At 51.7% G+C, this 27,637-nt stretch overlaps 1 protein-coding gene across 4 annotated transcripts in view; it reads left to right on the forward strand.

Annotated features, from left to right (window-relative positions):
- Nucleotides 1-26,726, forward strand: part of SLC37A1 (solute carrier family 37 member 1) — a 100,203-nt gene extending 73,477 nt beyond the window's left edge. For all 4 annotated transcript variants that reach the window (XM_069760357.1, XM_069760355.1, XM_069760358.1 and 1 more), the window contains exons 3-20: nucleotides 3,203-3,284; nucleotides 4,203-4,332; nucleotides 4,410-4,488; nucleotides 10,249-10,384; nucleotides 10,624-10,700; nucleotides 10,803-10,969; nucleotides 11,073-11,107; nucleotides 13,333-13,410; nucleotides 13,615-13,749; nucleotides 13,904-13,994; nucleotides 14,926-14,988; nucleotides 15,479-15,564; nucleotides 15,687-15,735; nucleotides 15,819-15,892; nucleotides 15,971-16,049; nucleotides 22,738-22,835; nucleotides 23,573-23,637; nucleotides 23,819-26,726. In XM_069760357.1, coding sequence (XP_069616458.1) covers nucleotides 3,203-3,284; nucleotides 4,203-4,332; nucleotides 4,410-4,488; nucleotides 10,249-10,384; nucleotides 10,624-10,700; nucleotides 10,803-10,969; nucleotides 11,073-11,107; nucleotides 13,333-13,410; nucleotides 13,615-13,749; nucleotides 13,904-13,994; nucleotides 14,926-14,988; nucleotides 15,479-15,564; nucleotides 15,687-15,735; nucleotides 15,819-15,892; nucleotides 15,971-16,049; nucleotides 22,738-22,835; nucleotides 23,573-23,637; nucleotides 23,819-23,834 — 1,540 coding nt within the window. In that variant the 3' untranslated portion in view covers nucleotides 23,835-26,726. The remainder of the gene's footprint in view (nucleotides 1-3,202; nucleotides 3,285-4,202; nucleotides 4,333-4,409; nucleotides 4,489-10,248; nucleotides 10,385-10,623; nucleotides 10,701-10,802; nucleotides 10,970-11,072; nucleotides 11,108-13,332; nucleotides 13,411-13,614; nucleotides 13,750-13,903; nucleotides 13,995-14,925; nucleotides 14,989-15,478; nucleotides 15,565-15,686; nucleotides 15,736-15,818; nucleotides 15,893-15,970; nucleotides 16,050-22,737; nucleotides 22,836-23,572; nucleotides 23,638-23,818) is intronic.
- The last annotated feature ends 911 nt before the right edge of the window (nucleotides 26,727-27,637 follow it).

Raw genomic sequence — 27,637 nt, forward strand, 5'->3', positions numbered from 1 at the left:
TCTGAACCATCAAGGAGGTACGCGGTCGGACAAACTCAGGGAGGTGGCATCAGACATCATGGAGTTAGCCGAAGGTCATCTGCTATCACTGTCAGCGGTGCACATCAGAGGCACAGACAACTTTCGTGCCGATTTCCTCAGCCGTCACACTCTTCATCAGGGGGAATGGATGCTAAACAGAAAAATTTTCAAATTGATAACAGCTCGATGGGGTGTTCCTCAAATAGACTTGTTTGCCACAAGAGCCAACCGGCAGGTCAAGGTGTTTGCCTCTCTATGCAGGGAGGACAAGCCGGACATACTCGATGCCCTCCAGGTACCATGGACATTCGACCTGGCTTATGCTTTCCCCCCATGGAATCTATTGCCTATAGTAATAAGGAAGATAAGGGAGGAAGGCGCAAGAGTTCTGTTAATAGCCCCATTCTGGCCCAAAAGGCCATGGTTCTCATGGCTGAGGGCGATGTCAGTATCCGATCCATGGATTCTGCCTCAGTCCAAGGACTTGCTCTCTCAGGGTCCATTCCTCCATCCTCAGGCAAAGGGCATGAACTTGACTGCATGGAGTTTGATAGGCGGTTACTAAATCTCAGGGGGTTTTCTAATGGGTTAATCGATACTCTTATGAAGAGTAGAAAACCTTCAACTACCAGGATTTACGTTAGAATTTGGAGGAAATTTCTTGAGTTCCATACTACACAACTTTCCTCTGAAGTTCCTATATTTCCAGTGTTAGAATTTCTACAAAAGGGTCTGGAATTAGGACTCTCCGTAAGCACTCTGAAGGTTCAGGTTTCAGCCTTAGGAGCTCTTTTTAATTATGACGTTGCGGGTAATAAATGGATATCCCGGTTTATATCTGCTTGTGAGAGATCGAGACCAATTAGCATACCTCGGGTTCCTCAGTGGGATCTATCAATAGTCCTAAATGCATTGACACAGCCACCGTTTGAGCCTCTCTATGCAGCCTCACTAAAAAATTTCTTTGAAAACTGTATTATTAGTGGCGTTAGTTTCTGCCAGAAGAGTAAGTGATCTTCATGCATTATCTATAGATCCTCCCTTTTTATCTGTGACATCAGATAGGATAGTTTTCAAAACAGATCCTTGTTATCTCCCTAAGGTGGCCACTACTTTTCATAGATCCCAGGAGATCTTGTTACCTACCTTTTATAAGAACCACTCAACTCCAGAAGAAGTAAGACTTCATACCCTAGATGTTAAAAGGACTGTCTTGGCCTATTTAGAGAGAACTAGGGACTGGAGGAAGAGTAGGGCTCTCTTTGTGTCTTTCCAGGGTAAAACCTATGGTGCCAGTGTCACAAAGAACACATTATCTCGCTGGATCAGAGAGGCCATAATCTTGGCGTATAAAGCGGGAGGAAAAGATCCTCCAAGGCATATAGGAGCACACTCTACAAGAGCCTTGTCGACTTCCTGGGCAGAAAGGGCGAATGTGCCAATAGACCTTATATGTAAGGCTGCAACTTGGTCTTCACCTAACACCTTCTATAAGCATTATAGATTAGACCTATCCTCTGCTTCTGACCTAACCTTTGGGGTATCGGTCCTTGACTCAGTAAACCCACCCAGTCTATAGTCTCTGTAATTCTCTCTAGTGGGTGCTGTCGTGGCGAATAGAAAATAACGGATTACTCACCGGTAATGCTCTTTTATAGAGCCCACGACAGCACCCGTTCACATCCCTCCCTTTTCTGTATATAGTTGCACATGGTGCTTTTTTGGTGAGGTGTAAATATTAGAAAGATGTAGCATGAGGTTGTAAATATGTGTGTATGTGTGTGTATGTATATATATATATATATATATATATATATATATATATATATATATATATATAGAGATAGAGATAGAGATAGAGATAGAGATAGATAGATAGATATAGATATAGAGATAGATAGATAGATAGATAGATAGATAGATAGATATACCTGAACCTGTTAACTAAAACCTGGCGGCGGTTTCTCCTATTCTCTGTAAAACAACTGAAGAGCGAGGGGGGGCCGCCCCTTTTATCTCTCTGTAGGTTTCCTGTTCCTAGGGGCGGACCCCCTCTCTCGTGGGTGCTGTCGTGGGCTCTATAAAAGAGCATTACCGGTGAGTAATCCGGTATTTTTTTGTCAAGAAATTTCTGCAAGAAATCCTGAACGTGTGCACATACCCTTACAATGTCTGGTTTTCTTGGATACACAAAGGATGGTGCTGGACCAGAGGGTGCAGAAAAGTCACTTCTACGTCTTAATTTTCACAATCTTTGGAGAGTCCAGTAGCCGCCCGATGTGGTGTGAATGTGGCCCCTGGAGCTGCCGGCCGGTCATCTGCTCTGCAGTCACCCTCTGCCCTAACGAAGCTTTCTCCTCTGTCCTCTCCTGCTTCTATAATAAAATAATACAGTAATATCTAACAATCATGGATTATTGGGTAAATATGGACCCCACACTGTTAGACCACAGGCTGAACAGATCTGAATTGGAGATTTTCGAATTGACACTGTAAAAGTTTTATTTTTTTAAATCTGATCCCATCACGATCCCATCTTGTATTTTGGTACAGATGTGCCTAGGAGCAGAGCAGGCACATGGGAAGATTTTGAAATTAAACGCTTTTTTCAGAAATGCATTTTAAAATTTTGCGTTTGCATGGGTAAAATATTATCAGAGATTATCTGGTGAAAGCCTGTACAGTTCTGGGTAGAATGGTGTTTATTTGGTTTCTCTATCTTTTTTCTAGCCTGAGTTATGAGGAGAAATGTAGACGCAGGCAACACTGAAATTCGCACTTTTTCTGAACTTTGAAAATTTAAAAAAAAGAAAAAAAAATTCTAGAATTTTTTTCTTCGCATTTTTCATTCTCTGACACACTATTACCAAATAACAAAATCTCAAAATAATTAAAAATAGAGGTAAAAATCATTGGTTCACTTGACATGGAGTGACCCATAAACTAGTTCATGTCCGTCGCTTCTACCCTGTGCCTGTGGATTGAGTTCTGGACCTTCCCACCCGGCATCTCTGCTTCATCTCAAGGCCTCTAGGTATTTTGAGTGGATAATGGGTCTGTTGGTTCTTTACTATGGTGAATGATTTTACCAGAAGTGGAGGCTCTCCCAGGATCCCGTACAGATCATTCATGGTATATTATTTTATTTAAAACTTTCTAACATTACCGTTATTCTTCTTAGGTTTCGAGCCCTGGTTTTGTTTCTGACCTATCTGCTCTACTGCAGCTTCCATCTGTCCAGGAAACCAATTACCATAGTCAAGGTACATGGGGAGAGATGTGATAATATGAAGATGGGGTACTGAATGAATATGGAGACTATTGGGGATGAACACTTGTAGGTCTCTAGTCATAAGGGACCAGGGCAATCCAGCTGGTTAGAAGGATAATAGAAAGTAGCATGTTTGATGGAGTACACGGGCCAGGAGCTATTGTTTGAAAAGTTCAAGGACACGTGAGTAGGTTTCAGAATAGGTCAGCAGTCTGCGGCTGAGTAGATGAGATGAGGTCTGGCCAATAGATGAATAAAACTTTTTAGTACTTGAACTTATCTGGTTAGGTTGCTTAGCAGCCAGTTGCCTGGGCTTCGGTCGGTTGCGGGTGGCCTGTGCCTGGGCTTCGGTCGGTTGCGGGTGGCCTGTGCCTGGGCTTCGGTCGGTTGCGGGTGGCCTGTGCCTGGGCTTCGGTCGGTTGCGGGTGGCCTGTGCCTGGGCTTCGGTCGGTTGCGGGTGGCCTGTGCCTGGGCTTCGGTCGGTTGCGGGTGGCCTGTGCCTGGGCTTCGGTCGGTTGCGGGTGGCCTGTGCCTGGGCTTCGGTCCGTTGCGGGTGGCCTGTGCCTGGGCTTCGGTCGGTTGCGAGTGGCCTGTGCCTGGGCTTCGGTCGGTTGCGGGTGGCCTGTGCCTGGGCTTCGGTCGGTTGCGGGTGGCCTGTGCCTGGGCTTCGGTCGGTTGCGGGTGGCCTGTACCTCTGCTTCAGTCGGTTGCGGGTGGCCTGTGCCTCTGCTTCGGTCGGCGGCGGGTGGCCTGGGCCTGGGCTTCGGTCGGTTGCGGGTGGCCTGTACCTCTGCTTCAGTCGGTTGCGGGTGGCCTGTGCCTCTGCTTCGGTCGGCGGCGGGTGGCCTGGGCCTCGGATGGCTGCTGGTTACTGCCTGGGGTAATAGATACTGTTGGTTCCTCACTACAGGGAGAGTTACATAAACACTGCTCAGAGCCCAATGAAGTAGAACCTCACAGCTATAAGGAGTTTGTCATCTTGAAGCCACAGCCACCATCCACGGTGCACAATGCCTCCCGCTGCGGCTGGGCCCCGTTTGGTAAGTGAAGTGTTTTTAACTGCCGAAGTTCTGAATTCTCCAGCCTTGTATGAAGTGCAGTCTCATCCCTTCCCCAGATAAGAAGAATTATAAGCAGCTGCTCGGTGCCCTGGATTATTCCTTCCTTTGTGCATATGCTGTGGGGATGTTCCTCAGGTAAATCGGGTCGTGTCCAGAATTTGCTGCACTTTACTGTCTGCGGTGCGTGAGTGCTTGTATATAAGGGCAATATGCAAGTGTGTTTATATTCGCGTATGTGCAGTGGTTAAGGTTACGTAGTTTCATATTTTTGAAAAATACAGTTGACGGATGGATATATGTACAACCACCAGGCACGGTCCAGTGGTCCTAGAAGAGCATGACCCCCCTCATCCCGATAGGAGATCCACTGAACTAAACACCCAGAAAAGATCTTTTCACATTTTCATAAGGATTTGTTATTTTCTTGTTAAAAAGCATCTAAGCCGCCTTTTGAAACCATTGATGGTTCCTGCTCTGACTGTCTCCTGTTCAACAGATTAATAGTTCTCATAATAAAGCCGAGTCTCCTCTGGAGATTGAACCTGTCTTTCTCCAGGTGAAGAGTACTCCCTTGTCAAGGATGCCCCCCGGGGAGATCCCACCGTAACAACCAGTGTGTCAGGGAACACAATTCTGCTGCTTCCAATCATCTGAGCAATTACACAATGGTCTGATGAGTGATGGACGAGGCTGCGGCTGCTACTTGGCCGTTATTGGGGAAATCGCGTTGAGCGTATGGTATATACACCTCGGATGCCAACACATAGAATATACAGGAGCGTCTCACAAAATTAGAATATCATCAAAAAGTGAATTTATTTCAGTTCTTCTATACAAAAAAGTGAACCTCATATTTTATAGAGTCATTACACAGTGATCCATTTCACGTGATTATTTCTGTTAATGTTGATGATTATGGCTTACAGCCAATAAAAACCCAAAAGTCATTATCTCAGTAAATTAGAATAATTAACAAAAAACACCTGTAAAGGCTCCTAAGTGTTTATAAAGGTCCTTAGTCTGTTTCAGTAGCTCCACAATCATGGAGAAGACTGCTGACCTGACAGATGTCCAGAAGGCGTCACTGACACACTCCACAAGGAGGGGAAGCCACAAACGGTCATTGCTAAAGAAGCCGCTGTTCACACAGTGCTGTATCCAAGCAGATTAATGGAAAGTGGAAGGAAAAAGTGTGGTAGAAAAAGGAGCACAAGCAACCGGGATAACCGCAGCCTGGAAAGGATTGTTAAGAAAAGGCCATTCAGTAATGTGGGGGAGATTCACAAGGAGCTGACGCTGCTGGAGTCATTGCTTCACCACACACAGACGTCTCCAGGACATGGGCTACAAGTGTCACATTCCTTGTGTCCGGCCACTCATGGCCAATAGACATCGCCAGAAGCCTCTTACCTTGGCCAAGCAGCTTTCTACCAGGACATTTTAGAGCACTTCATGCTTCCCTCTGCCGACAAGCTTTTTGGAGATGGAAATGTCGTTCTCCAGCAGGACTTGGCCCCTGTCCACACTGCCAAAAGTACCAATAACTGGTGTAAAAACAACAGTATCACTGGGCTTGATTGACAGCAAACTCTCCTGAAGCTATTGTCAAGAGGAAGATGAGACACCAGACCCAACAATGCAGAGGAGCTGAAGGCTACTATCAAAGCAACCTGGGCTTCCATAACCCCCCAGCAGTGCCACAGGCTGATTGCCTCTATGCCACGCTGCATTGATGCAGTAATTGATGCAAAAGGACCCACGACCAAGTATTGAGGGCATTTACTGAATATACATTTCAGTAGGACAATCCTCTTTCCAGCTGGTGTTATAAAGTATTCTAATTTACTGAGATAATGACTTTGGGGTTTTTAGTGGCTGTAAGCCATAATCCTCAACATTAACAGAAATAATCACGTGAAATGGATCACTCTGTGTAATGACTCTATAGAATGAGGTTCACTTTTTGTATAGAATAACTGAAATAAATGAACTTTTTGATGATATTCTAATTTTGTGAGAAGCACCTGTACATACAGTACAGACCAAAAGTTTGGACGCACCTTCTCATTTAAAGATTTTTCTGTATTTTCATGACTATGAAAATTGTACATTCACACTGAAGGCATCAAAACTATGAATTAACACATGTGGAATTATATACTTAACAAAAAAGTGTGAAACAACTGAAATTATGTCTTATATTCTAGGTTCTTCAAAGTAGCCACCTTCTGCTTTGATGACTGCTTTGCACACTCTTGGCATTCTCTTGATGAGCTTCAAGAGGTAGTCACCGGGAATGGTTTTCACTTCACAGGTGTGCCCTGTCAGGTTTAATAAGTGGGATTTCTTGCCTTATAAATGGGGTTGGGACCATCAGTTGTGTTGTGCAGAAGTCTGGTGGATACACAGCTGATAGTCCTACTGAATAGACTGTTAGAATTTGTATTATGGCAAGAAAAAAGCAGCTAAGAAAAACGAGTGGCCATCATTACTTTAAGAAATGAAGGTAAATCAGTCCGAAAACTTTGAAAGTGTCCCCAAGTGCAGTGGCAAAAACCATCAAGCACTACAAAGAAACTGGCTCACATGAGGACTGCCCCAGGAAAGGAAGACCAAGAGTCACATCTGCTTCTGAGGATAAGTTTATCCGAGTCACCAGCCTCAGAAATCGCAGGTTAACAGCAGCTCAGGCTAGAGACCAGGTCAATGCCACACAGAGTTCTAGCAGCAGACACATCTCTACAACAACTGTTAAGAGGAGACTTTGTGCAGCAGGCCTTCATGGTAAAATAGCTGCTAGGAAACCACTGCTAAGGACCGGCAACAAGCAGAAGAGACTTGTTTGGGCTAAAGAACACAAGGAATAGACATTAGACCAGTGGAAATCTGTGCTTTGGTCTGATGAGTCCAAATTTGAGATCTTTGGTTTCAACCACAGTGTCTTTGTGCGACGCAGAAAAGGTGAACGGATGGACTCTACATGCCTGGTTCCCACCATGAAGCATGGAGGAGGAGGTGTGATGGTGTGTGGGGGCTTTGCTGGTGACACTGTTGGGGATTTATTCAAAATTGAAGGCATACTGAACCAGCATGGCTACCACAGCATCTTGCAGCGGCATGCTATTCCATCCGGTTTGCGTTTAGTTGGACCATCATTTATTTTTCAACAGGACAATGACCCCAAACTCAAGGACAATGACCCCAAACACACCTCCAAGCTGTGTAAGGGCTATTTGACCAAGAAGGAGAGTGATGGGGGGCTACGCCAGATGTCCTGGCCTCCACAGTCACCAGACCTGGACCCAATCGAGATGGTTTGGGGTGAGCTGGACCACAGAGTGAAGGCAAAAGGGCCAACAAGTGCTAAGCATCTCTGGGAACTCCTTCAAGATTGTTGGAAGACCATTCCCGGTGACTACCTCTTGAAGCTTATCAAGAGAATGCCAAGAGTGTGCAAAGCAGTCATCAAAGCAAAAGGTGGATATTTTGAAGAACCTACAATATAAGACATAATTTCAGTTGTTTCACACTTTTTTGTTAAGTATATAATTCCACATGTGTTAATTCATAGTTTTGATGCCTTCAGTGTGAATTTTACAATTTTAAGTCATGAAAATACAGACAAATCTTTAAATGAGAAGGTGTGTCCAAACTTTTGGTCTGTACTGTGTGTGTGTATCTCTACCTCTACCCTCTACCGCATATGGCATCAGGAGTGCGGTTTACAGAGCAAGAGGAACAGAGCTATTACATTTTAAATATTTAATCAAGAAAGATAACCAGTGTTTATTAAAAAAATATATATATACACAAAGATGATACAAAATGGCAACAAAACAATACATTATATACAATTACATGGAATAAAAAGGATAGCGAAAGAAAATTGCAAAACCTGTGTCACTAAAATTGGTTAGAGTTTAGTGGAGGGAAGAACTCCTTGGGAAAATGGACAGAACCACCACAAGCTGCACCTCCCAGGACTAATAAAATACATAAACTCAACGTCTGCTTATTTATTATCTGCTTTATTAGATCCAAGTTACGCTACCCTAACCCTTGATGAGATCATGTGGGGGCTGGTCATGGGATGTGCTAGATCTTTTAGAATTTTCTGAGATCCACAACTTACAGGATCTCTTTGAACCTGGAGATCCCAGGCGGTAGATCTAGTCATGTTTCTATTGCGATTTTCACTTTCTATAGAGATTTGGCGTGACTTGGATAGCATCATCCATTGGACCGATATTGGAGCCCACCACGCTGTGCACCAGATCTGCTGAGGTTGGAAATTCAGTGGCGGGTGCAGATCCCGCTGATGAGTGGAACCAGCATAGAGAGAGCGGATTTGGTCCGGCACATCCACCCAGGTTATAGAATACAGAAATGTATTGGGTGAACAATAACATGCTGTTAATGGAAGCCGACGCGCTTGTGGTGCACACAGGCGCCTCAGTCGTAGGGGGCCGTATCTAATTAGTGTTACAAGAGTTAAATGTACGAGGAACCAATCACTACTAAGGAAATACTAATTGCACTAAAGCCAGAGCTGCGTCCGTCCAATGAAAAGCAAGTGGCATTAACCATTCTAATGAGGCGCCCTATAAAATGTGGAACCTTTGACCACAATCCATGTAGGAGACCTGTCACATTGCCCAATACGAGGAGGTAATTAGAGATTAATACAAAATATCCTTATTGGATGAATTATGAAAATCATTTCACATTTTATTGATCCTATCTATACAGCGACATGTAAAAGTTTGTGCACCCCTGGCCAACATTACTGTTATGAACAGTTAAGCAAGTGGGAAACTTGTCAAGTTGTCAGCGGACCAAATCCTTCCTTTTGTCAATGTATATTGTGTGGGGTGTCTGTAGTATATGGTGTGTGATATGCATGTTGTATATGTGGTGTATGAAGATGTGTAGTGTATAGAACAAAGGTACTGTAGTAGTAATAATCCTCTTTATATGGCGCCAACGTATACCGCAGCGCTGTACCATTCAGAGGTTTATATACAACAGTCATAAGTAACATAGATAACAATACAATAATGGAGGCGCCAATAATGGCGGCCTGCTGTAAGAGGTGGGGTGACCGAGTACAGGGGCTCATGTACAGTGATGGTCCGGCCATCTTCAGGGAACGGGGGGAGGTAAAGGTGGGCCGGGGTAGTCATCAGCCGGAGTTTGATGGAGAGTTCTGTTCAGAGAGATAGTGAATGGACTGTATATAGAAGGACTTCGATTAGGGAACGTGATGGGTCGCCCCAAACAGATGTGTTTTGAGGGAGCGCCTAAAACTGTGTAAGTTGTGGTTAGTTCTAATTTGTTGGGGTAGAGCATTCCAGAGAATTGGTGCAGCTCAGGAGAAGTCTTGGAGCCAGTAGTGGGAGGTACGGATTAGTGTGGATGTTATCGAAAGCCGCTTCTGGAGTGTAATGAGCGGGTAGGCTGATAAACAGTATTGGTGTCTGAGTACCTCATTAAGCTTGGACTGGAGAGGGGAAAGTCGAGTGAGGGGGAGGCCAATTAATAGCGTTACAGTAGTCCAGGCGGGAGTGGATCAGGGTGGCAGTGAGGGTCTTTGCTGTTTCCATGGTGAGAGATGGGAGGATTCTAGAGATGTTCTTCTGGTACAAGGGACAAAAGCAGGCGAGATATTGTATATGAGATGTGAAGGAGAGACTGATGTCGCACATAACACCCAGACAGCGCGCCTGCTGCCGGGGCGTGATTATGGTGCCACCCACGGAGAGGGAAATGTGAGATTCAGGGAGGTTAGAAGACGGCGTGAGCAGAAGTAGTTCAGTTTTGGAGAGGTTGAGTTTCAGATAGAGAGCGGACATGATGTTGGAGACTGCGATACTGTATTATTGTCTCTCCATATAGTGGGATGATTGGAGAACGTTTACCCCTCCGCTATTTCCTGTCTTCTGGCATGGTGGCTAGTGGATTCTTCACGGTCTTGTTTGGATTGGGATATTTCTACAACATCCACAACCTGACATACTACATCGTCATCCAGGTAAGTGTATTGTGCAGGTTTAGTCCTGAGGATGTCCTCTGTTCATGGTGTGAGATTCATAGTCTTCAGTTCCTGGTCCATCATGTGTACAGGGGTGTGCCGTTCACCTCTCAGTTGGTCGTGTTCCTCTGATCGTGGGAATATGTTAGGTCTTTGTATCCTCCTCCAGTTTAGACGTGGATCCCATGTTTTCTCCTTCCTACATGTCTTTGTTGACCTCCCACTTCCTTTACTCTCAGGTGTTGAACGGTTTGGTTCAGACCACAGGGTGGCCTAGTGTCGTCACCTGCATCGGGAACTGGTTTGGAAAAGGAAGGTAAGAAGCAAAATGAGCTGTGAGGACCCGTTGGTTCTCTCTGTATTAGGTGAGGTCTCTGAGTAGTGACATGACTTTTCATCTATCTCCTCTCTCTATTAGGAGAGGTCTCATCATGGGCGTGTGGAACTCGCACACATCGGTGGGGAACATCTTTGGGTCTCTCATTGCTGGATTCTGGGTGTCCTCCTGTTGGGGGATGTCATTTGTGGTCCCTGGGGTGATAATTGCAGTCATGGGCCTCGTCTGCTTCCTGTTCCTCATAGAACGTGAGTCACACGATTCTTACAATAATCGGGTTATAATGAGCGCTTCCTATAATGTCTTCTCTTCTTGCTGATTCTTATTACTTCCTATTATGTTTGTGTTCAGATCCCCGGGATGTTAAGTCGGACATTGCTCCACTGGTAATTATATCCTCCATACACTGCGCTCTCGCCTTGTGCCTTTCACTGCATGTTCCTTCTGTCCACTTGCATTAATTGTTGTTTGCTCCACTTTATTTCTTACCTGCTGCCTCAGCCGCCTTCTTGCTTATGTGCTGCTCGCTTGGCCTTTTTCTTACTTGCTGCCTCAGCCGCCTTCTTGCTTACATGCTGCTCGCTTGGCCTTTTTCTTACCTGCTGCTTACTTGGCCTTCTTGCTTACATGCTGCTCGCTTGGCCTTTTTCTTCACCTGCTGCTTACTTGGCCTTCTTGCTTACATGCTGCTCGCTTGGCCTTTTTTTCACCTGCTGCTTACTTGGCCTTCTTGCTTACATGCTGCTCGCTTGGCCTTTTTCTTCACCTGCTGCTTACTTGGCCTTCTTGCTTACATGCTGCTCGCTTGGCCTTTTTTTCACCTGCTGCTTACTTGGCCTTCTTGCTTACATGCTGCTCGCTTGGCCTTTTTCTTCACCTGCTGCTTACTTGGCCTTCTTGCTTACATGCTGCTCACTTGGCCTTTTTCTTACCTGGTGCCTCAGCCGCCTTCTTGCTTACATGCTGCTCGCTTGGCCTTTTTCTTCACCTGCTGCTTACTTGGCCTTCTTGCTTACATGCTGCTCGCTTGGCCTTTTTCTTACCTGCTGCTTACTTGGCCTTCTTGCTTACATGCTGCTCGCTTGGCCTTTTTCTTCACCTGCTGCTTACTTGGCCTTCTTGCTTACATGCTGCTCGCTTGGCCTTTTTCTTACCTGGTGCCTCAGCCGCCTTCTTGCTTACATGCTGATCGCTTGGCCTTTTTCTTCACCTGCTGCTTACTTGGCCTTCTTGCTTACATGCTGCTCGCTTGGCCTTTTTCTTACCTGCTGCCTCAGCCGCCTTCTTGCTTACATGCTGATCGCTTGGCCTTTTTCTTCACCTGCTGCTTACTTGGCCTTCTTGCTTACATGCTGCTCGCTTGGCCTTTTTCTTACCTGGTGCCTCAGCCGCCTTCTTGCTTACATGTTGCTCGCTTGGCCTTTTTCTTCACCTGCTGCTTACTTGGCCTTCTTGCTTACATGCTGCTCGCTTGGCCTTTTTCTTACCTGGTGCCTCAGCCGCCTTCTTGCTTACATGCTGATCGCTTGGCCTTTTTCTTCACCTGCTGCTTACTTGGCCTTCTTGCTTACATGCTGCTCGCTTGGCCTTTTTCTTACCTGCTGCCTCAGCCGCCTTCTTGCTTACATGCTGCTCGCTTGGCCTTTTTCTTCACCTGCTGCTTACTTGGCCTTCTTGCTTACATGCTGCTCGCTTGGCCTTTTTCTTACCTGCTGCCTCAGCCGCCTTCTTGCTTACATGCTGCTCGCTTGGCCTTTTTCTTCACCTGCTGCTTACTTGGCCTTCTTGCTTACATGCTGCTCGCTTGGCCTTTTTCTTACCTGCTGCCTCAGCCGCCTTCTTGCTTACATGCTGCTCGCTTGGCCTTTTTCTTACCTGCTGCTTACTTGGCCTTCTTGCTTACATGCTGCTCGCTTGGCCTTTTTCTTACCTGCTGCTTACTTGGCCTTCTTGCTTACATGCTGCTGGCTTGGCCTTTTTCTTACCTGCTGCTTACTTGGCCTTCTTGCTTACATGCTGCTCGCTTGGCCTTTTTCTTCACCTGCTGCTTACTTGGCCTTCTTGCTTACATGCTGCTCACTTGGCCTTTTTCTTACCTGCTGCCTCAGCCGCCTTCTTGCTTACATGCTGCTCGCTTGGCCTTTTTCTTCACCTGCTGCTTACTTGGCCTTCTTGCTTACATGCTGCTCACTTGGCCTTTTTCTTACCTGCTGCCTCAGCCGCCTTCTTGCTTACATGCTGCTCGCTTGGCCTTTTTCTTACCTGCTGCTTACTTGGCCTTCTTGCTTACATGCTGCTCGCTTGGCCTTTTTCTTACCTGCTGCTTACTTGGCCTTCTTGCTTACATGCTGCTGGCTTGGCCTTTTTCTTACCTGCTGCTTACTTGGCCTTCTTGCTTACATGCTGCTCGCTTGGCCTTTTTCTTCACCTGCTGCTTACTTGGCCTTCTTGCTTACATGCTGCTCACTTGGCCTTTTTCTTACCTGGTGCTTCAGCCGCCTTCTTGCTTACATGCTGCTCGCTTGGCCTTTTTCTTACCTGCTGCTTACTTGGCCTTCTTGCTTACCTTCCTCTCATCTTCTTGAATGTAATAATTGCTTTCTCCCCATAGTCTCCTCTAAACATGTCATGCAATGGACTCAAGATCCAGAATCAGATCCTAAAAGCTGAAGAGTCCTATCCAGAAAAGGTAAATGTCTGCAGGCTGATGTCTGGGAGGTGAACTCCATTGGTAATATTGGGGGGGAGGGTTAGATGATACGTTGTTTGTGGTTGTTCATCTCTGGAGAGGTGACCACCATTGTGAATGTTGGGGAAAGGTTTGTTGGGGCTCTTCTGCTTTGGGATATCCAGATTATTCAGTCTTGTACCTATTGATATCTTTGTATTTTAGAGCTGGGAGACGCAGAATATGCTGGGACCAACACCCGTGTACCCCACCCATCATGTGGTCATTCTGCAGAAGGATCCCAGAGCTGGGAAGAGTGGGACTTCTGCCATCAGTTTTTTTGGGGCTCTACAAATCCCAGTAAGTAAGGAGACCTCACTTGTCCACCATGATCATACGTTCAGCCAAGTTTATAAGGAGGCGGCAGGAACATGGATGTAGAGAAAGATGAGTCAATAAGGACCGAGCGAAGCTTGTTGCTATGTAACGTGCTGTCTCTGATTCTCTCCCGCAGGGGGTCGTAGAGTTCTCTATGTGTTTGCTATTTGCCAAGCTGGTCAGTTACACCTTCCTCTTCTGGTTGCCGCTTTACATGACTAGTGTCGGTGAGTGTCACCTCCATGTTGTGTGAGTCCTTACACCTGTTCTGTACCAGAAATCCACCATAGAACAGTCCATAGATCTCCCTCCACTATCAGCATAAGATAAAAACTATTAGGGTTTCCAGTGCTGAACCTCTGCCCTGACCAGACTGCCTTCCATACTTGTTTCCCATTCTGTGTATTATCCCGGTGAGGAATCGCCCACTGATGCCTTCAAGCTTTAATTTTATGGATGAAAACTTATGTGGTGTGGTTGTACCATCTCAATGAAACATTGTATAACTGTGCAACCCGTCCGCCATCCATAAAAATGAATGTTCTACTTAACCTGTGTTCTCCATTTCATTGTGTCTTCTACCCACACATCTACTTGTACTCTGTTCTCCATTCCTTTATGTCTATCACTACATCTCCACCATCCGGACACATCTACTTGTCCTCTCCTCTCCATTACTTTGTATCCTCTATCGCCACATCTCCATTTGCACACATATATTTGTTCTGTTCTCCATTCCTTCGTGACCTCTTTCCACTAATCTTCCACTTCTGCACGCATCTACTTTTCCTCTGTTCTCCTCTTTCCTCACATCTCCTCCAGTCGCACACATACTGTATATTCTTGTCCTCTGTTTTCCATTCCTTTGTGTCTTCTATCCACACACATCTATTTGTCCTCCGTTCTCCATTCCTTCATGTCCTCTTTCCCCACATCTCCTCCATCCTCACACACACTGTATTTACTTGTCCTCTGTGTTCGCCATTGCTTCATGCCTTCCATCCCCACACATCTACTTGTTGTGTGTCTTCTCCATTCCTTCACTGCCTTAATCCCTACACCTCCTCCATCCACACGTCCACCTCTGTGTTGTCCACATGCCTCTGAGTTGTTCTCTGCCTTCTTGATAACTGCGGTTACTATCCGCTCTCCTTGCAGGTCACATGGATGCTCGTCACGCTGGAGACTTATCAACATTGTTTGACGTTGGTGGAATTATTGGTGAGTCTTGCTCAGAATAATGGGGGTTTTAGCAAGAAAGTAACAATCATACTGGTGCCTTCCCATGAAGGCAAGATATGGTAGTGAAAAGGGGGCATTGCCTGCAGTATCATGATATCTCTGGCTAGCCTACTGCTATTATTCCATTGTGGTGTATTGATACATGTAGATTGTGTGCTGCTTAGGGCTAATGGTGGGTGGCACTGTGGTCTCCTGTCTGCAGTTCATATTCCTAATGCGCTGACACCTATGAGGAGACCCTCTCTGAGGAGACCCTCTCTGAGGAGACCCTCTCTGAGGAGACCCTCTCTGAGGAGACCCTCTCTGAGGAGACCTCTATGTATGTCCCCTCTGCTGCAATTTTCTGGTGACCTCACTTTACAACATGGCATCTTGGCCTCCAGTTTTGTTTGCTCCCTCCTTATACCGGTCCTGGTCAGTAGAGGGTTAATGAACACCCAAACAGAAGTTAAACCTGTTTCTCTGTTAGGTGGTATTCTGGCGGGAGTGGTGTCTGATAAATCCCACAAGCGGGCGACAACCTGTGGTCTGATGCTGCTCTGTGCTGCCCCCACGGTGAGTCCATGAATGGTCAGGAAAACGTTGTAGTTGCCCCCACCGCTTTCTATGGTTGACCCTACCTCCAATACTGTATCATATACTGTATGGTTCTCACTTGTACACCTATTGTGTTACAGCTATACTTCTTCTCGGCTGTCAGTAAAACAGGACCAGCGTCTACAGTGTGTAAGTAAGGAGGCCCTCCAGAGGTTGGTCTTGAAAGTCTTCTCCATTCCATGCCCAGCACTAACTGTCCTCCTCTACCTCAGTGATGCTGCTTGTCTGCGGAGCGCTGGTCAATGGTCCATATTCCCTCATCACAACAGCCGTGTCTGCTGACCTGGTGGGTGCGGAGCAGCAGACGGAGACCCCAACATGATGCTGTCTATAAATTCCTTATGCTGTATTTCTAATTTCACAGGGAACTCACAAGTCTCTAAAGGGAAATGCTCATGCCCTGTCCACGGTGACCGCCATTATCGATGGCACGGGCTCAGTGGGTAAGGCTCTACTATGTAATACTTATTGTTCTTACACATGCATAATGTTCGATCTGCCCCTCACCGGCATGGCCCTGACACAACCCGGCGCCTCCCTCATCTGCTTGGCCCGGCGCCTCCCTCATCTGCTTGGCCCGGCGCCTCCCTCATCTGCTTGCTCCGGCGCCTCCCTCATCTGCATGGCCCGGCGCCTCCCTCATCTGCTTGGCCCGGCGCCTCCCTCATCTGCTTGGCCCGGCGCCTCCCTCATCTGCTTGGCCCGGCGCCTCCCTCATCTGCTTGCTCCGGCGCCTCCCTCATCTGCTTGGCCCGGCGCCTCCCTCATCTGCTTGGCCCGGCGCCTCCCTCATCTGCTTGGCCCGGCGCCTCCCTCATCTGCTTGGCCCGGCGCCTCCCTCATCTGCTTGCTCCGGCGCCTCCCTCATCTGCTTGGCCCGGCGCCTCCCTCATCTGCTTGGCCCGGCGCCTCCCTCATCTGCTTGCTCCGGCGCCTCCCTCATCTGCTTGGCCCGGCGCCTCCCTCATCTGCTTGGCCCGGCGCCTCCCTCATCTGCTTGGCCCGGCGCCTCCCTCATCTGCTTGGCCCGGCGCCTCCCTCATCTGCTTGCTCCGGCGCCTCCCTCATCTGCTTGGCCCGGCGCCTCCCTCATCTGCTTGGCCCGGCGCCTCCCTCATCTGCTTGGCCCGGCGCCTCCCTCATCTGCTTGCCTCGGCGCCTCCCTCATCTGCTTGCCTCGGCGCCTCCCTCATCTGCTTGCTCCGGCGCCTCCTTCATCTGCTTGGCCCGGCGCCTCCTTAATCTGCTTGGCCCGGCGCCTCCCTCTTCTGCTTGGCCCGGCGCCTCCCTCTTCTGCTTGGCCCGGCGCCTCCCTCTTCTGCTTGGCCCGGCGCCTCCCTCGTCTGCTTGGCCTCGGCGCCTCCCTCGTCTGCTTGGCCCGCCGCCTCCCTCGTCTGCTTGGCCCGCCGCCTCCCTCGTCTGCTTGGCCCGCCGCCTCCCTCGTCTGCTTGGCCCGCCGCCTCCCTCGTCTGCTTGGCCCGCCGCCTCCCTCGTCTGCTTGGCCCGCCGCCTCCCTCGTCTGCTTGGCCCGCCGCCTCCCTCGTCTGCTTGGCCCGCCGCCTCCCTCGTCTGCTTGGCCCGCCGCCTCCCTCGTCTGCTTGGCCCGCCGCCTCCCTCGTCTGCTTGGCCCGCCGCCTCCCTCGTCTGCTTGGCCCGCCGCCTCCCTCGTCTGCTTGGCCCGCCGCCTCCCTCGTCTGCTTGGCCCGCCGCCTCCCTCGTCTGCTTGGCCCGCCGCCTCCCTCGTCTGCTTGGCCCGCCGCCTCCCTCGTCTGCTTGGCCCGCCGCCTCCCTCGTCTGCTTGGCCCGCCGCCTCCCTCGTCTGCTTGGCCCGCCGCCTCCCTCGTCTGCTTGGCCCGCCGCCTCCCTCGTCTGCTTGGCCCGCCGCCTCCCTCGTCTGCTTGGCCCGCCGCCTCCCTCGTCTGCTTGGCCCGCCGCCTCCCTCGTCTGCTTGGCCCGCCGCCTCCCTCGTCTGCTTGGCCCGCCGCCTCCCTCGTCTGCTTGGCCCGCCGCCTCCCTCGTCTGCTTGGCCCGCCGCCTCCCTCGTCTGCTTGGCCCGCCGCCTCCCTCGTCTGCTTGGCCCGCCGCCTCCCTCGTCTGCTTGGCCCGCCGCCTCCCTCGTCTGCTTGGCCCGCCGCCTCCCTCGTCTGCTTGGCCCGCCGCCGCCTCCCTCGTCTGCTTGGCCCGCCGCCGCCTCCCTCGTCTGCTTGGCCCGCCGCCGCCTCCCTCGTCTGCTTGGCCCGCCGCCGCCTCCCTCGTCTGCTTGGCCCGCCGCCGCCTCCCTCGTCTGCTTGGCCCGCCGCCGCCTCCCTCGTCTGCTTGGCCCGCCGCCATCTTTCTTGTCTGCTCTCCCACCTCTGCTCAGTTTCATTCTCTTCAAACATTTCACCATCTTCAGTCTTTATGTTCCATGTTGTGTCCGAACATAGTTATGTAGGTTGATAAAAGACTCCGCTCCATGGAGTTAATTCTTTCTCCACCAGTTCTACATTCTCTCATGATTATTCATTACCCACAATGCCATTTGTTGTGAGAAAATCCTCCAGCCCTTTTTAAAGCTGGTATGGTGACGGCCATTACGGCCTCCTGTGGTCGGCATTCCACAGTCTGACTGCTCTAACTGGAAAGAACCCTTTCCTATATAGCTTCCACCCGTAATGAGCGGGAGGGAATAAGTCGTGTGCCGTCCTTTGTACTAACCATATTTATACTTATTAATGTGTTATTGCTTTTTTTTTCTAAACCAGAACAAGTCCAACTTCTCCATCCCGGGTCATAATCTAGTTGCCCGTCTTTGAATTGGCTCTAACTGCCGAATATCCTTTTTAAAATGTGCGGCCTAAAACTGGATCCCGTATTCTAGATGTGGCCTCACCAGTGATTAATAAAGGGGTCACAATACGTTGGGATCACTGGATTTTCTCTTTTTAAACACCCTATAATCTTGCTTGCTTTTGCGGCTGCTGCCTGACATTGAGTGCTGCTGTTCTGCTTACTTGTCACTGGGACGGATCCTTTTGGTCCCCCGTTGCTGCTCCCGTGAAAGATCCTTGTGTTCCCCCGCTGCCGCTCCCGGGACGGATCCTTTTGGTCCCCCGCTGCTGCTCCCGGGACAGATCCTTGTGTTTCCCCCGTTGCCGCTCCCGGGACGGATCCTTTTGGTCCCCCGCTGCTGCTCCCGGGACGGATCCTTGTGTTTCCCCCGCTGCCGCTCCTGGGACGGATCTAATGTTTCCCCCGCTGCCGCTTCTGGGACGGATCCTTTTGGTCCCCCGCTGCTGCTCCCGGAACGGATCCTAGTGCTCCCCCGCTGCCGCTCCTGTGACAGATCCTTGAGGTCCCCCGCCGCCGCTCCTGGGACGGATCCTAGTGTTCCCCCGCTGCCGCTTCTGGGACGGATCCTTTTGGTCCCCCGCTGCTGCTCCCGGGACAGATCCTTGTGTTTCCCCCGCTGCCGCTCCCGGACGGATCCTTTTGGTCCCCCACTGCTGCTCCCGGGACGGATCCTTGTGTTTCCCCCGCTGCCGCTCCTGGGACGGATCCTAGTGTTTCCCCCGCTGCCGCTTCTGGGACGGATCCTTTTGGTCCCCCGCTGCTGCTCCCGGGACAGATCCTTGTGTTTCCCCCGCTGCCGCTCCCGGACGGATCCTTTTGGTCCCCCGCTGCTGCTCCCGGGACGGATCCTTGTGTTTCCCCCGCTGCCGCTCCTGGGACGGATCCTAGTGTTTCCCCCGCTGCCGCTTCTGGGACTGATCCTTTTGGTCCCCCGCTGCTGCTCCCGGGACGGATCCTAGTGCTCCCCCGCTGCCGCTCCTGTGACAGATCCTTGAGGTCCCCCGCTGCCGCTCCCGGGATGGATCCTTTTGGTCCCCCGCTGCTCCTCCCGGGACAGATCCTTGTGGTCCCCCGCTGCTGCTCCTGTGACGGATCCTTTTGGTCCCCCGCTGCTGCTCCCGGGACGGATCCTTGTGTTTCCCCCGCTGCCGCTCCTGGGACGGATCCTAGTGTTTCCCCCGCTGCTGCTTCTGGAACGGATCCTTTTGGTCCCCCGCTGCTGCTCCCGGAACGGATCCTAGTGCTCCCCCGCTGCCGCTCCTGTGACAGATCCTTGAGGTCCCCCGCCGCCGCTCCTGGGACGGATCCTTTTGGTCCCCCGCTGCTGCTCCCGGGACAGATCCTTGTGTTTCCCCCGCTGCCGCTCCCGGGACGCTGCTGCTCCCGGGACAGATCCTTGTGTTCCCCCGCTGCCGCTTGTGGGACGGATCCTTTTGGTCCCCCGCTGCTGCTCCCGGGACAGATCCTTGTGTTTTCCCCGCTGCCGCTCCCGGGACAGATCCTTGTGTTCCCCCGCTGCCGCTTCTGGGACGGATCCTTTTGGTCCCCCGCTGCTGCTCCCGGGACAGATCCTTGTGTTTCCCCCGCTGCCGCTACCGAGACGGATCCTTTCGGTCCCCCGCTGCTGCTCCTGGGACGGATCCTTGAGGTCCCCCGCCGCCGCTCCTGGGACGGATCCTTTTGGTCCCCCGCTGCTGCTCCCGGGACAGATCCTTGTTTCCCCCGCTGCCGCTCCCGGGACGCTGCCGCTCCTGGGACGGATCCTAGTGTTTCCCCCGCTGCCGCTTCTGGGACGGATCCTTTTGGTCCCCCGCTGCTGCTCCCGGGACGGATCCTTGTGTTTCCCCCGCTGCCGCTCCTGGGACGGATCCTAGTGTTTCCCCCGCTGCCGCTCCTGGGACGGATCCTTTTGGTCCCCCGCTGCTGCTCCCGGGACGGATCCTAGTGCTGCCGCTCCTGTGACAGATCCTTGAGGTCCCCGCCGCCGCTCCTGGGACGGATCCTTTTGGTCCCCCGCTGCTGCTCCCGGGACAGATCCTTGTGTTTCCCCCGCTGCCGCTCCCGGGACGCTGCCTCTCCCGGGACAGATCCTTGTGTTTCCCCCGCTGCCGCTCCTGGGACGGATCCTAGTGTTTCCCCCGCTGCCGCTTCTGGGACGGATCCTTTTGGTCCCCCGCTGCTGCTCCCGGGACAGATCCTTGTGTTTCCCCCGCTGCCGCTCCCGGGACGGACCCTTTTGGTCCCCCGCTGCTGCTCCCGGGACGGATCCTAGTGCTCCCCCGCTGCCGCTCCCGAGACGGATCCTTTCGGTCCCCCGCTGCTGCTCCCGGGACGGATCCTTGAGGTCCCCCGCCGCCGCTCCTGGGACGGATCCTTTTGGTCCCCCGCTGCTGCTCCCGGGACAGATCCTTGTTTCCCCCGCTGCCGGGACGCTGCCGCTCCTGGGACGGATCCTAGTGTTTCCCCCGCTGCCGCTTCTGGGACGGATCCTTTTGGTCCCCCGCTGCTGCTCCCGGGACAGATCCTTGTGTTTCCCCCGCTGCCGCTCCTGGGACGGATCCTAGTGTTTCCCCCGCTGCCGCTTCTGGGACGGATCCTTTTGGTCCCCCGCTGCTGCTCCCGGGACAGATCCTTGTGTTTCCCCCGCTGCCGCTCCCGGGACGCTGCCTCTCCCGGGACAGATCCTTGTGTTTCCCCCGCTGCCGCTCCTGGGACGGATCCTAGTGTTTCCCCCGCTGCCGCTTCTGGGACGGATCCTTTTGGTCCCCCGCTGCTGCTCCCGGGACAGATCCTTGTGTTTCCCCCGCTGCCGCTCCCGGGACGGACCCTTTTGGTCCCCCGCTGCTGCTCCCGGGACGGATCCTAGTGCTCCCCCGCTGCTGCTCCCGGGACGGATCCTAGTGCTCCCCCGCTGCTGCTCCCGTGACAGATCCTAGTGCTCCCCCGCTGCTGCTCCCGGGACGGATCCTAGTGTTTCCCCCGCTGCTGCTCCCGGGACAGATCCTAGTGCTCCCCCGCTGCTGCTCCCGGGACGGATCCTAGTGCTCCCCCGCTGCTGCTCCCGTGACAGATCCTAGTGCTCCCCCGCTGCTGCTCCCGTGACAGATCCTAGTGCTCCCCCGCTGCTGCTCCCGGGACAGATCCTAGTGCTCCCCCGCTGCTGCTCCCGGGACGGATCCTTGTGTTCCCCCGCTGCTGCTCCCGTGACAGATCCTAGTGCTCCCCCGCTGCTGCTCCCGGGACAGATCCTAGTGCTCCCCCGCTGCTGCTCCCGGGACAGATCCTTGTGTTCCCCCGCTGCTGCTCCCGGGACGGATCCTTGTGTTCCCCCGCTGCTGCTCCCGTGACAGATCCTAGTGCTCCCCCGCTGCTGCTCCCGGGACAGATCCTAGTGCTCCCCCGCTGCCGCTCCTGGGACGGATCCTTTTGGTCCACCGCTGCTGCTCCCGGGACGGATCCTTTTGGTCCCCCGCTGCTGCTCCAGTGACAGATCCTTGTGTTCCCCCGCTGCCGCTCCTGGGACGGATCCTTTTGGTCCCCCGCTGCTGCTCCCGGGACGGATCCTTGTGTTTCCCCCGCTGCCGCTCCTGTGACAGATCCTGGTGGTCCCCCGCTGCTGCTCCCGTGACAGATCCTAGTGCTCCCCCGCTGCTGCTCCCGTGACAGATCCTAGTGCTCCCCCGCTGCTGCTCCCGTGACAGATCCTTGTGGTCCCCGCTGCTGACTTAATCCCACTTAGAGTGCACCACTTACAACTACTTGTTTCCAGTCTCTTACCCGGTTTTGTTTGCCCATGTTTATCTATAGAGTTCCCCTTTGCTTCAGTATAAGGCTGTTATGTGGAACATAATCAAAGTCCAGATAAATCCCCTCAGGCGCACGACTAACATTCAGATCTGCACTTTCCCCCACTTGTTACCCGCACTTGTCCTTCATGAATCCTTGCCGGTTGTCCGTTATTATATTATTCCCCGCGGTCATCTCTTGTAACGCCCACGTATGTCACCATTGACGACTTACTGGACAGTGGTTGCCTGGATCCACCTTCTTACCTGTCTAATATATTAGTACCACATCTGTCATCTTCCAATTTTGTGGCAACGAACCTGTTACAAAAGTCTAAGAATATGAGACCCAGCGGTCTGTCAGTTACTGAGCTCAGCTCCCTCAGTATCAGTGGGTGAATGCCATCGTGGCCAGGGGGTTTATCATCGTGTAGTTTGCTCATTTAGTGAACCTTTCTTTGATTTACACCTTTTCCTGACTGGTATTCCCTTGGCTCTCTCCCTCTGTCCATAGGTGCTGCCCTTGGTCCTCTGCTGGCCGGCCTCCTGTCTCCGTATGGCTGGCACAACGTGTTTTTCATGCTCATGATGAGTGATGCTTTTGCCTTATTGGTGAGTAGTGCTGGCGTTACCTCCACGTAGATTTCATGTTGCTATGCTGTTCCCCACGGCCGGCCTGATGAATGGCCAGTGTGAGGACCCACGGCCAGCCTGATGACTGGCCAGTGTGAGGACCCACGGCCGGCCTGATGAATGGCCAGTGTGAGGACCCACGGCCGGCCTGACGAATGGCCAGTGTGAGGACCCACGGCCGGCCTGATGACTGGCCAGTGTGAGGACCCACGGCCGGCCTGATGACTGGCCAGTGTGAGGACCCATGGCCGGCCTGATGACTGGCCAGTGTGAGGACCCACGGCCGGCCTGATGACTGGCCAGTGTGAGGACCCACGGCCGGCCTGATGACTGGCCAGTGTGAGGACCCACGGCCGGCCTGATGACTGGCCAGTGTGAGGACCCACGGCCGGCCTGATGACTGGCCAGTGTGAGGACCCACGGCCGGCCTGATGACTGGCCAGTGTGAGGACCCACGGCCGGCCTGATGACTGGCCAGTGTGAGGACCCACGGCCGGCCTGATGACTGGCCAGTGTGAGGACCCACGGCCGGCTTGATGACTGGCCAGTGTGAGGACCCACGGCCGGCCTGATGACTGGCCAGTGTGAGGACCCACGGCCGGCCTGATGAATGGCCAGTGTGAGGACGGTGTCTCCTTGGGCATCGCCAGTTGAATGAGGGCGCCCTGATTAGTCTCTAATCGTTGTCTCACTCCGTCTTCTTTTTTAATTTTCAGTTTTTATTGCGTCTTATCAAGAAAGAACTGAAATGTTCCCGGCAGCCACTAGTGGAACAGACAGAGTGAGTGATCCCTGTATTACCGCCAGCCTAGGACCCCCACCAGCATGTCCCCCCTTATGTCACCATTCCCAGACACTTCACGCCATCACCTCTTCCTCCTCACGTCGAGGCATTGTAAGCGTTAGTCTTCATCGATCATTTCACTCTCTTGTCCTGTTCATGGCTTATTCTTATTTTGAAGGTGGAAGGAACATTAAGAAGAGGAGGATGAATCCCACAGTCCGTGCTACTGGATGAAGCACCATGGACCAGTTACTACCAGTTTGGTGTCCGCACCTCTCCTCGTTGCTGACCTAGATTCATCCATGAATGCTATACACATGTCTTATGTATTGTTTGTCCATGTTCGTCATCAGTTACATAATGAGAATGGCGGCATGTCCCCCGTTCAAGGGTGCAGCCTGTATGTTGGCGCCTGCGCCTCCAGAGCTCTGCATTGCGGAGTTATATTACAAGGAGAATGTCTTACATGGGGTCTGATCGGAACACGGGAGAAAACCTCTGTATGGTGCCAAAAGCACAAAAGAGCAGGGTACGCTGTATCCATTGGAGGTTGTGTGACGTAATATGAGGTTTCGGGCTTGGGCCGGTCTTTGTTATTCTGTTTTATGTGCGATATGAAATATTTATGTTACTGACGCCATTACCTCAGGAAATATTCCCCTGTATGTATGAAGACATGGTGTATGTATGGAGACATGGTGGTATCTGCTGATGGACACATCCGTCCTGTATGTATGGAGACATGGTGGTATCCGCTCATGGACACGTCCTTTCTGTATGTATGGAGACATGGTGGTATCTGCTGATGGACACGTCCGTCCTGTATGTATGGAGACATGGTGGTATCTGCTGATGGACACGTCCGTCCTGTATGTATGGAGACATGGTGGTATCCGCTCATGGACACGTCCGTCCTGTATGTATGGAGACATGGTGGTATCCGCTCATGGACACGTCCTTTCTGTATGTATGGAGACATGGTGGTATCCGCTCATGGACACGTCCTTTCTGTATGTATGGAGACATGGTGGTATCTGCTGATGGACACGTCCTTTCTGTACGTATGGAGACATGGTGGTATCTGCTGATGGACACGTCCTTTCTGTACGTATGGAGACATGGTGGTATCTGCTGATGGACACGTCCTTCCTGTATGTATGGAGACATGGTGGTATCTGCTGATGCACACGTCCGTCCTGTATGTATGGAGACATGGTGGTATCCGCTCATGGACACGTCCTTTCTGTATGTAAGGAGACATGGTGGTATCTGCTGATGGACACGGCCTTTCTGTACGTATGGAGACATGGTGGTATCTGCTGATGGACACGTCCGTCCTGTATGTATGGAGACATGGTGGTATCCGCTCATGGACACGTCCGTCCTGTATGTATGGAGACATGGTGGTATCCGCTCATGGACACGTCCGTCCTGTATGTATGGAGACATGGTGGTATCCGCTCATGGACACGTCCGTCCTGTATGTATGGAGACATGGTGGTATCCGCTGATGGACACGTCCGTCCTGTATGTATGGAGACATGGTGGTATCTGCTGATGGACACGTCCTTCCTGTATGTATGGAGACATGGTGGTATCTGCTGATGGACACTTCCGTCTTGTATGTATGGAGACATGGTCGTATCTGCTGATGGACACGTCCGTCTTGTATGTATGGAGACATGGTGGTATCCGCTCATGGACACGTCCTTTCTGTATGTATGGAGACATGGTGGTATCTGCTGATGGACACGTCCGTCCTGTATGTATGGAGACATGGTGGTATCTGCTGATGGACACGTCCGTCCTGTATGTATGGAGACATGGTGGTATCTGCTGATGGACACGTCCGTCCTGTATGTATGGAGACATGGTGGTATCTGCTGATGGACACGTCCGTCCTGTATGTATGGAGACATGGTGGTATCTGCTGATGGACACGTCCGTCCTGTATGTATGGAGACATGGTGGTATCTGCTGATGGACACGTCCGTCCTGTATGTATGGAGACATGGTGGTATCTGCTGATGGACACGTCCGTCCTGTATGTATGGAGACATGGTGGTATCTGCTGATGGACACGTCCGTCCTGTATGTATGGAGACATGGTGGTATCTGCTGATGGACACGTCCGTCCTGTATGTATGGAGACATGGTGGTATCTGCTGATGGACACGTATGTCCGTCCTGTATGTATGGAGACATGTGGTGTATCTGCTGATGGACGTGTCCATATGGTATGTGCGATGGTTGATGCTTCCCCTCCTGTACTTACAGTGGTATGTGGCGGTTTCTGCTGAATGTGACCATCCGGCTTGTGGTGGTTTCTGTTGATGGATGTGTCTGTGTATATGTGCACAAGATGTGAGGTCAAACACTTTGTCTACGTTCTGTTTAGTGTGTGGTTGATGCCATTATCTCAGGGAACCTTCCTCCGTCTCTTCACCTCCTGCATCTGCTGAGTTACATGTCCGTCTTGTATGTCCATGAGATGCGAGGTCAAATGTTGTGTATTTATAATTTCTGTATAACTTGTATATATTTTCTGACCTCACAACATGAGTGTATCCAATCCTGTCATTTGGCGCTGTTATCACTGAGGGATGTATTCTCCAGGATCTCTGGACTCGCACCTGGTGGGGAGGAAACTGGTGGTTCTGTGTAGAGTTCATGGGGAGAATGGTGGAAATGTCTGACGTGCTGAATGATCCCAGTGATGGACATTGGTTTTGGACATACTGAAGTTCCACCTTATCCCTAATATTTTACATAATTTGCACTAAAATACTGGCGCACAAGTGCGCTGAACCCTCCAGATGAATGCGGAGCGCAGAGTTGCGTTTAAACTAATACATCTGTCTAGAAAATTTGCACTATAGTTGTGGCGCCACCACCGCAGTAAATGTGGCTGGGGCGCATGCAATCGTTCTGTGTTACATTCAGCGGTGGCAGGCGATGCCGTCACCACTGCTCTCAGTACTGTATCTTTATATGCAGGTTTGTGTCTTCTGTACGTTACTCACATGAGATATGTGTATACCTCTGTCACTCCAATAAAGGCACTGACCCGTCACCTGAAACTGTCACTCGTGGGACCCCTCCTCTGTGTCTCTCACGGGACCCCTCCTCTGTGTCTCTCACGGGACCCCTCCTCTGTGTCTCTCACGGGACCCCTCCTCTGTGTCTCTTACGGGACCCCTCCTCTGTGTCTCTCACGGGACCCCTCCTCTGTGTCTCTCACGGGACCCCTCCTCTGTGTCTCTCGTGGGACCCCTCCTCTGTGTCTCTCGTGGGACCCCTCCTCTGTGTCTCTCGTGGGACCCCTCCTCTGTGTCTCTCGTGGGACCCCTCCTCTGTGTCTCTCGTGGGACCCCTCCTCTGTGTCTCTCGTGGGACCCCTCCTCCGTGTCTCTCGTGGGACCCCTCCTCCGTGTCTCTCGTGGGACCCCTCCTCCGTGTCTCTCGTGGGACCCCTCCTCCGTGTCTCTCGTGGGACCCCTCCTCCGTGTCTCTCGTGGGACCCCTCCTCTGTGTCTCTCGTGGGACCCCTCCTCTGTGTCTCTCGTGGGACCCCTCCTCTGTGTCTCTCGTGGGACCCCTCCTCTGTGTCTCTCACGGGACCCCTCCTCTGTGTCTCTCACGGGACCCCTCCTCTGTGTCTCTCACGGGACCCCTCCTCTGTGTCTCTCACGGGACCCCTCCTCTGTGTCTCTCACGGGACTCCCTCTCCACAGTTCCTTCATTTTGACTTCATCTGTCATGCTGGGTGAAGGGTAAGTTAAGTGCACAACAAAGGGAAGTGTTTCTTGTGTGTCAGAGGCTGCAGACAGTCGCACTGCATCTAGCTGCAGAAGGTCTCTGCATTTGGCCTTGCAGACACCTTCTGACTCTTTGACCCAGTGGCAACCTTTCTCCGGCTCTAATTGACACACCTGAATCTGGGTGTAGACTCCCAGCCTGCTGCTGGAAGTTGCCGGTGATATTTCCATTTCCCCCT

The sequence above is a fragment of the Ranitomeya imitator genome, chromosome 3 (assembly GCF_032444005.1).
Source record: "Ranitomeya imitator isolate aRanImi1 chromosome 3, aRanImi1.pri, whole genome shotgun sequence".
In the NCBI taxonomy this organism is placed as follows: Eukaryota; Metazoa; Chordata; class Amphibia; order Anura; family Dendrobatidae; genus Ranitomeya; species Ranitomeya imitator.